This window comes from Chaetomium globosum, genomic scaffold (assembly GCF_000143365.1).
Source record: "Chaetomium globosum CBS 148.51 scaffold_5 genomic scaffold, whole genome shotgun sequence".
NCBI classification, from domain to species: domain Eukaryota; kingdom Fungi; phylum Ascomycota; class Sordariomycetes; order Sordariales; family Chaetomiaceae; genus Chaetomium; species Chaetomium globosum.
The window spans coordinates 142160-151152 of NT_165980.1; the positions used below are offsets into that span (position 1 = coordinate 142160).

The window sequence follows — 8993 nt, forward strand, 5'->3', positions numbered from 1 at the left end:
CATCCGTTCTCTCCCCATAGCTGGGTCGTGTGCGGTTGAAATCCCTCGCCAGAATGATTATTCAGTTCTCGTCCCTGTTTCGTTTCGAAACTTCTAAATCAGTCGGTCAATTTCCCTCATTGCATCTTCCAGTGCTTCGTCACTACCACCCTCCACATACACTGACACCATCAGCACTGCCCGATCTGGGAGCCGAATGCGTGCTGCGGTGAGGTCTGCCGACGGCACTGGAATCTGCTCGACCTCTATATCGCTTCGTACCCATAGCATGCTCCGAATTGGCCACGTGGTTTCTCGTCTTGTCGTTGGTATAAGCTTCGTCCAGTTGTGATGACTCATTGGGACCGTCGTCACCGAGCCTTCGATCAGCCTGGCATATGGTTCGGAGATGGCCAGCACTGCGAAGTCCTTGAGTCCCTCGTCGTTTAGCAGACTCTGCTGCACTTCTCTCCGTTTGCGGACGTTGAGCTGAAGGATCTTAAGCGTCTTGGGCCCCATTGTTCAACCAGCGTACCCGACAGTTCTTGCTAAATGACTCGTGTGGTCCTCTGCATAGCACGCACTTCAGGACCACGGACTGACACGTCTTGTGGTGGTGACCCTGTTCCGCACACCTTCCGCATCTTTGCGGCTTTTTGCAGGCGAAGGCCTTATGGCCGATCTCCTGGCATCTGTAGCACTGGATTGGGCCTTCCCGGGGCGCGAAAACGGTCGTGTAAGCGGATTCTCCGGCGAGATGGAAGTAACGCCCGTCTAGAAGTCGCCTTTGCTTCGCTGCCCTTTCGTCACGTAGACAACCATCGAGCCGTAGGCCTTGCTTGTATCCTTCCTGCTGAGCCAGGCAATCTTCGCAATGTTGACGTCGTTCTCTGTCCCTAGCGCCTCTGCGGCTCCCGGCAGGATGTTTCCGTCCGCATCGAGGACCGCTGTTCGGTTGGCATTGTCTACCCTCACCGGGTACAACTGGTCTCTCAATACCCGCACTCCAGGAACACTGATCTTCACTGCCGCTTCCTTGACGAGCTGGACCTCGCCTTCGTCCCTGCAAATTACTCTGACTCGGTCCGGGTTTCGGGCCTCCTTCACAACCGCAGCGCAACGCCAGTCTTTCATGCTTTCCTGTGCCCTGGCCTCTGTCTCGATTGCCTTTCTAATGTCCGCCACCTGGACGTTTCCCTTCTCTTTCTCCTCCACCCTAGATGTATCGATCGTACAGAACAACGTGTCGGTAAAGGATGAAGGCGTCGTGTTTCGCGAGGAGAGGGTGCGCACACCGCTTGGCTGGCTTGATGGTGGGGTGCGAGCGACTTCGGCGTATGACCCTCTTGCGCTTGGTTGGGACGAAGCCATGGCTACCGGGTGGCGTTGAAGGGTATCAATCTGATCCCGCGCTTGTCTCAGTTCTTCAGAAAGCTGGGTCCTGGTGTCTGCAAGTTGGCGATGTAGTTCTTGAATCGCGTCGTGCTGCTTGCAAATCACCTCGCGTAGTTCGCCAATCGTGTTTCGCTGCTCGGTAATCATTCGGTACATTTCGTCTCGTTGTTCGTTGATCGCCTCCAGGAGCATCTGTATACCTGACTTCCCCGTCTCGATCCGGCTGTTGGCTCCATATAAAATCCCAGACGCGCGTGCTCCTCGCGTCGTAACCGCCCGCGTGGTCTCGCTCGCCGCTCTCCTCGACGTGGTAGCCACGTCCTCGAGCGATTGCATGGCTTCGCGAGCTTTCGCGCTCGGTTTCAACGCGCGGCTCGGTCGTCTCGGCGAAGGTGGTTGGTCGGCCACCTCGACCACGATTTGGGGCTGCGCCTCCGCCGCCATCTTGCAGTCCCTCGGCAGTGCCGCCCGACTTTCACAAAAGCTTCCTGGTCTCGATCGCCTCTCGCCGATGAACCTCTCCCTTATTTTTCGAATGCTCGTTCGTCTTTTCGTAAGATCGTCCGTGATAGCTCTGCGGGTGCCGACGATTTGTATCGTTGGCGAGCATGGATCTTGCACCAAGGCCCTCGGGCAGGCCCAGAACAAAAGCTTGCGGATTGTAGCGGGAGCCTTTAAGCACACCCCCATCCGCAACCTCGAGACGGAGACATGGGTGCCGCCGTTGGACCTATATCTCAACAAACGGCTTGCGGACTTTGAGACCAGACTCCAGCGAACCGACCTAGATGACGGCCAAGGCAGCAAGAAGACCGCAGGGAGCGTTATTCTTACCGCCTGTCAAAGGATACAGCAGAGACTACGCTCGAAGAGCGGTAACAGGGGCCGACCGCGAACTGTGGGACTGCGGGAGCCCACGGCGGTGGAGAAAGCCGCGAGCACGATCGCGCGCTGGACGGGGGGATCGCAGACACGGACAGGGGAGTAGAAGAGGCTTGGAAAGCGAGGTGGTTAAAGGAACGGGACGGCAGGGCAATCACCAGGCCGGCGGACGACTTTGACCATCAGCAGGAGACGCTATTCCGGAACGAAACCCTAAGGAGGCACGACGGTCTCAGCAAGGCGAAGAGCTCACTGCTGATTCAAATCCGGACGGGAGCAATAGGCTTACGGGACTTCTTGTTTACACCGGGAGTCCAGGAGGTTCTGACTCCTGCCTGCGAGTGTGGCGAGGGACGAGAGACTGCCGAACACCTGGTAGTGTGGTGTTTGGCCCCACCGTTGACTCGAAGATGGGAGAGAACTGGAATTTGGACACGACGGGACTTTTACTCTGTTCTACACGGCATCAATCCCACGACTGCACGGCTCGCGAGGAGAGTCCTCGACTGGCTGATGGACTCGGGGAAGCTGCCGATGTACAACTTAGCCAGGAGGCTCGTTCCTGTACACTAAATAGCTGAGGGTCCGGCACGCCCTAGGGCACAGCGGAGTATGAATAATAATAATAATAATGATATAGCGCCGTACTTTCGACTTCCCATCAAACGTCGTGTGAAGATTAACTCGGCTCTCTCGAGTCACAACTCACAAAGCGCCAGACCAGAAAGAAAAAAAAAACAATAAAGAGACATGTAAGTGGGCAAGCCCTTAGAAGGTAGGGTATTTTTAGCGGCGTAGCCATTTCTTTATTACAAGATTGTCTTTACCTTTTCCGCCTGTATTGGTTTAGGGCCAGCGCCAGAGCCATGTGTCGTAGGAAAAACGCAAAGTGCCGTCTTTTATGGACCTTGCACCATGAGACTAAGGAAACAGTTCAGCCATGAGTGACATGATGAGTACCCAAGTAGAGGGCCTCGAATAACGCTGCCACGTGAGCCCGGGTACTAAGGCCATTTTCTACGATTATTGGGTAGGGACCTTCAGTGTGAAGCGCATCAATCACCGCGTATCGGGCCATTCTGGTAATCAACGCCTCGTGGTTAGAATCAAGAAAGACCCCAGCGAACAATTTAAGTTTCGGAGAGAGAGAGAGTTGCAAAGAAACATCCACGCGAAGATATTGGTAGCGAGTATCGGGACCCACTCCAATAGCTGCCTTGGGGCGTTCAGGATTTGAGCCGGGTATCCAACCGGCAACCTGCTCCTCCTTAACGTCGCCAGAGAACTGGCGCATAGCTCTTGGTGGTTGTGCGGCTCGGTGGACCATTGATGAGTCTTTTGATGAAATCGAGACGTTGTCAGGCGTATTGGATCAAGTTTCCGGGGAAGCCACACCGGCTGGAACCGGCTGCTCTCCGGAATAGAACTCAATCGAGGCACCGTCTCAAAGGGAGGTTGGCGATATCAGCCTGTTTTTGAGAAGGGTAACCTGAAGAGTTGCGATGCTACTCCAAGTCCCGATTCCTGCACGGATGAATTCTGGCTAAAGTTTGGCTAAGTCACTTGAGTGGCATTGAGAGGAAGAGAGTCTGGCGGTGGCGGTTAAGCACACATGGGAGCCGAATGTGACGGTGGTTGAGCACATGGCCCAAAAGTCCCCGAACGTGGAGTGGGAACATCTTGTAAACATCTGGAGATAATGTGAGAATTGGTGATCTTCGATATTCCCCGGGTTAGGGCCCGGATGGCGTACCCAGCATGATCTTAGGAATCGACTCCTTGCATCACGAAGATCTCCTCCTTGAAATCGCCCTTCGAGTAAGGATTTTCTCCAGCGTTTCGGTGTTTGGACCATGTAATACAACCCCGTCATGGCCCTGGCGTCTATTGCCACACATAGCTACGAGGTGTCGGGGGTGGCGGCGTGATGGCGACGTGGTGGCGTTGTGACCTTCCGTTCCCCTATCTGCTTTGTTCTCGGAAGTAATTCTCGGGGTGGAAGAGCCGTACTTCCCTCATTCAGCAAGTGTGAAGTCCTCGTGGGACCAACCAGGCGTCTCAGTGCCCAAGAACCTGGCGAGAAGGACCCCTGGAGTGTTTGCCGCCCAACGGTCCCGGTCCTTGGGTCGTACCAGGTGTCGTTTAGCCGGCGGTTGAATCGGCAGTCAGTGCCTGTGCAGCTTCTCGGCCATTTTTGCCGGCATCTTTCTAGAAGGTCCCACCTACCCGGCTCGCATCGCGTTTCAACGAGGCTGACTGGCCCTTTCTCATTTGCTGAGCCCCTTTCATCAATGCCTGACCGGGTTTCTGGGCCACACACGGCGGTGATGTTTGCGGGACGTGCGGCTCATGTGCACTGAGCTGAGCGTAGCATGTGCCTGTTGGTAGGATGCTTTTCTCAAGAAGGTGAAGTTTGCGGCCCCTGGCTATTTCCATTGTTGCATCCAAGGACAAGCACGGAGGTTTATCCCTGGACTAGCCGGTTGCCCCATGATTGCGAGAGCTGAGCGGTGGAGTCTGGCTCGCTTTGGCAGGGGCTCCTGACTGTTGTTGGTAACTGTTTGTTATCGTCAGGGATAGGGACAAGTTGAACGCTGGGGAAAAACCAAGGGAACACAAGCCAGGCCAGCATCCTCCAGGGTAACAGCATAGCTCGTTTTGGGGCATGATTGTCCAACAGCTTGACCATCCCAAGTTAAACCTTCGGATAGGCCCGGATCAGCATGGACGCGACAAAACGAATGCCAAGGGCGGGGTGCGTTGCATGACACGCAGGGGGTGGGAACGGAGCATTGATGGAGACGGGAGGGGATGCGATCACTTCGAAGGCTAGCGTACCCTAGCCCGGATCGGGAAGGCGGCATCAACAAGTCCACAGGTTCAGCTAAGAATAGCGCTCTGGGGGACGCGTCGAGGGTATATGCTCCGAGCCAGATTCAGCTGTGAGGCTGGTGGAAGTGTGTATATAACAACCTCAGCCATCCCCTTTGAGGACCGGGGCCACCTCCTCATCCCATCCATCACCCACTGACGTAGAGCTTCCTCGAGCACTAAGTCGCCATAATGGTTGCCATCTCTTCCCTCTTCCTTGCGGCCGCGGCGGCTGTCGTGGCTGTCGCCGCCCCCGGCGAGCTGCCCGGCATGCACAAGCGCCAGACGCTCACCAGCAGCCAGACGGAGATACCCACAACGGCTACTACTTCTCCTTCTGGACTGATGGTGCTGGCAACGTTCGGTACACCAACGAGGCTGGTGGCCAGTACAGCGCGTCCTGGTCTGGCAACGGCAACTGGGTCGGCGGCAAGGGCTGGCACCCAAGGATCTGCTCGGTAGGTTGAAGGGAATCTAAAACCCGCCCAGCGGTGAACGTGACTATCAAGGCTTCCAGGACCATCAATTACAGCGGCTCAATACAACCCCAACGGCAACTCGTACCTTGCCGTCTACGGGTGGAACCCGCAACCCTCTTATCGAGTACTACGTCGTCGAGAACTTCGGCACCTACGACCCGTCGACTGGCGCGCAGCGCCTCGGCAGCGTCACCACCGACGGTTCGACTTACAACGTCTACAAGACCAGGCGCACTAACCAGCCGTCGATCGAGGGCACCAGCAGCTTCGACCAGTTCTGGTCGGTCCGCGTCAACAAGCGCAGCGGCGGCAGCGTCAACATGCAAGCCCACTTCGACGCCTGGGCCCAGTCTGGCCTCCGCCTCGGCACCCACGACTACCAGATCGTTGCCACTGAGGGCTACTTTTCTAGCGGCTCCTCTACCGTCAACGTTGGTGGCTCGACCGGCGGCGGCAACACTGGCGGTGGAAACACCGGCGGCGGTAACACTGGCGGCGGCAACACCGGCGGTGGCGGCAGCAATGTATGTTTATGTTCCTTCTCCCTTCCCTTCTCTATCAGCAAACACCATAATGGTTCCCGTGCTAACTAACCTCCTGCAGTGCTCTGCCAAGTGGGGACAGTGCGGTGGCCAGGGCTGGCAAGGCCCGTCCTGCTGCCAGAGCGGCTCGACCTGCCAGGCCTCCAACCAGTGGTACTCCCAGTGCATCTAAACGGTGGGCGTGTAAAGGCGCTCCAAAGAGAACAAGATTTCAGATTCCAGCACGGTTGATGAGGATCGAGTTCAGGGGTTCAGGGGTTCAGGGGTTCAGGGGTTCAGGGGCTTGGAGTAGTAGGGTTTTCGTGTACATAGTTACCCTTTGCATCCGGCTTCTGTTGGCTGCAGTACAAATATCTGAAGTATGTGGGCTTTGGTGAATGGTGATTATCGCTTTACTAGTGACTAGCCCTGATATCGCGGGTCTAACAGGGAGTCGAAGGCTAAGCCAGGGGCGGGCTTGGTACATCAGATCACCATACCCTTGGCTCCGGAAACTTGATACTCAGAACTTGATTATGGGATGGATATCTAGTGTAGAGGATGATCATCGAATTCGGTGTGCACAGTTCCATGGACCCCGGACAATGCGGGGGTCGGCAGTTCAGCCGGACCAGCGATTGGCGGAAGATGGTCAGAACCAACAACCCAGGACGACCCGCAGGAAGCCATGCTGGATTGAGCATCATGACAGGTCAATTGCCGTCGGGGTTAAAACAAGCACCGGGCCGGCGTGGCCAGTTCGTACTTATCCCAAGACTTCAACCCTTCTTCATCCAGGACCCTCCCCATCCCACTCTTCGGCTCTCCTTAATGCGACACACGTCCACTCCGATAGAGGGAAAGGGGAAAACATCAAATATATGGCCAACACATTTCCGCGCCTTCCGCCGTCCGGCATCAAGGTGATCATCGTCGGCGCGGGCTTCGCCGGGCTGGCGGCGGCCATCGAGTGCGACCGCAAAGGGACATTCAGGTGACGCTCTTCGAAAAGGTCGACAACATCGACGAGATCACGCGCATCGGCGACATTATCAGCTTCGACCCCAACGGCTCGCAGGGCCTTTGAGCGCTGGCCGGGGGTCGTCGACGCCATGGAGGCCATCGCCCGTCAGACCACCTGGCTCGACCTGTACCATCACGAGGGCAAGTTTGTGACGCGCCAGTCGTTTGCGCATGAGAAGGCATGGGGCAGGCGGATCAACGGCCACCGGGGCCAGTTGCATAACATCATCTATCGGCATGCTGTGAGCTCGAGGGGATCGATATCCGGTTGGGTTCGAGGGTGGAGGATTACTTTGAGACGGACTTCCCTCCACAGGCGGGGGTAGTGGTAAACGGGGAACGGTTCTCGGCGGACGTTGTCGTTGCTGCTGAAGGGGTGCGGTCCCGCGGGAGGAAGATTGTGCTTGGCTTTGACGAGAACCCCAAGTCGTCGGGCTATGCTGTGTACAGGGCGTGGTTCCCGGCTGACCACATCCGGGACAACCCCGTGATCCAACACCTAGTAACACACGGGGATTCGCATCTGGGGTTTATTGGCCCGGACATCCACTTCTTAGCATCGAGCATCAAGAACGGGACCGAAGTAAACTGGGTGTTTACGCATATCGACGACGGGAACATCGAGGAGAGCTGGCAGTTCCCGGGCAAGCCAGAAGAGGCGCTCAAGTACCTCGAAGGGTGGTGTCCTGTGGTGCACGAGCTGGTCAAGGCAACCCCCGACGGACGGCTCATCGACCACAAACTGGTCTACCGCGACCCCCTCCCGACCTTTATCTCACCCAGGGCCCGGATCTGCTTGATAGGCGATGCGGCACACCCCTTCCTACCGACTTCTATTCAGGGCGCGAGCCAGTCGATCGAGGACGGAGTGGCCCTGGCGACGTGCTTAGAGCTGAGCGGGGAGAAGGATATTCCCACAGCGCTGCGGGCGTACGAGAAGCTGAGGTACGAGAGGGTACACCGCGCGCAGGCCATGGGCCCGCAAACCCGGGAGCGGTGGCACAAGGCGGATTGGAATAAAGTGTGGAAAAACCCCGAGATGATCCACTTAGTGCGGGAGCAGTGGCTGCTCAACTTCGATACAGAAAAGGATGCGTATGATCGGTACGAGCAGGTCGTGGCCGAGTTGGAGCGGGCAAAGCCGCGGCTGTAAGCAGGTGATGTGGTAATATTACCAGTAACAAACTGAAGGAACAAACAAATCTGAGTTGGTTTCCTGGTCAAGACTGTGTCATGATGCTCCCTGCCCGCAGGTAGTCCAGAACTCCCTGTTCAAAGACCCCTTCTCTTACCAACTGCTCGGCGGACTCGACCACCCATGTTTGGCAGTTCCGCTGCCTTATCTTTGCCGGTTTATTGTGCTGCACATGTTAGCTCTGCCCCTAGATGCAAAGCGGGATGTCCACCCGAGACCTACCTCGCCCCTATCCTGATCACACCGTCCTTAGCGTCTTTTCCGGCGCCGGCACCTTGAACAACACCCGCTCAAACTCACACCTGGCCACCCTTTCCACCACCACTTCCCCATCTCTCCCTCGCTCAAACACTCCCCTCACATCTCCGACCCGATCTCCACTTCCATCCGCATTCCCATCTCGGCCCCCCTCAAAGTACCCCAGACCAACCCACCCCAACCCCACCCTCTTCCAAACCCGCCTCCGCTTGTCGCTGGACTCAGCACCTCCACCCGCAACCGCAGGCGATACTGTCTTGATTGATGAATCGTAAAACGCCTTAGCAGAGACATAACCGTACACTAATAATGTCACGCGTATGTAACAACGGTGTCGCGAGACTGCAGAACCAATTGGGTGTGTGGTGGGAATGGGGAATGTATAAGAAC

General features: G+C 56.5%; 5 protein-coding genes across 5 annotated transcripts; 3 read left to right on the forward strand and 2 right to left on the reverse strand.

The window, feature by feature from the left end:
* Positions 1–93: 93 nt before the first annotated feature.
* On the reverse strand, positions 94–1350 carry CHGG_06867 (uncharacterized protein; the record flags this gene model as incomplete). Its single annotated transcript, XM_001224522.1, has 3 exons — positions 94–486; positions 583–726; positions 790–1350. The coding sequence occupies 3 exons, from the start codon at positions 1348–1350 to the stop codon at positions 94–96; spliced, it is 1098 nt and encodes a 365-aa protein (XP_001224523.1).
* Positions 1351–1708: 358 nt separating this feature from the next.
* CHGG_06868 (uncharacterized protein) lies at positions 1709–2829 on the forward strand (the record flags this gene model as incomplete). The annotated part of the gene is made up of 2 exons (XM_001224523.1): positions 1709–2197; positions 2257–2829. 2 exons carry the CDS (start codon positions 1709–1711, stop codon positions 2827–2829), a joined length of 1062 nt encoding a protein of 353 aa, XP_001224524.1.
* A 1442-nt stretch (positions 2830–4271) lies between these two features.
* On the reverse strand, positions 4272–4692 carry CHGG_06869 (uncharacterized protein; the record flags this gene model as incomplete). Its single annotated transcript, XM_001224524.1, has 2 exons — positions 4272–4376; positions 4483–4692. 2 exons carry the CDS (start codon positions 4690–4692, stop codon positions 4272–4274), a joined length of 315 nt encoding a protein of 104 aa, XP_001224525.1.
* A 627-nt stretch (positions 4693–5319) lies between these two features.
* Positions 5320–6320, forward strand: CHGG_06870 (uncharacterized protein; the record flags this gene model as incomplete). Its single annotated transcript, XM_001224525.1, has 3 exons — positions 5320–5549; positions 5617–6130; positions 6210–6320. The coding sequence occupies 3 exons, from the start codon at positions 5320–5322 to the stop codon at positions 6318–6320; spliced, it is 855 nt and encodes a 284-aa protein (XP_001224526.1).
* Positions 6321–7239: 919 nt separating this feature from the next.
* On the forward strand, positions 7240–8303 carry CHGG_06871 (uncharacterized protein; the record flags this gene model as incomplete). The annotated part of the gene is made up of 2 exons (XM_001224526.1): positions 7240–7392; positions 7467–8303. 2 exons carry the CDS (start codon positions 7240–7242, stop codon positions 8301–8303), a joined length of 990 nt encoding a protein of 329 aa, XP_001224527.1.
* Between the last annotated feature and the right edge of the window lie 690 nt (positions 8304–8993).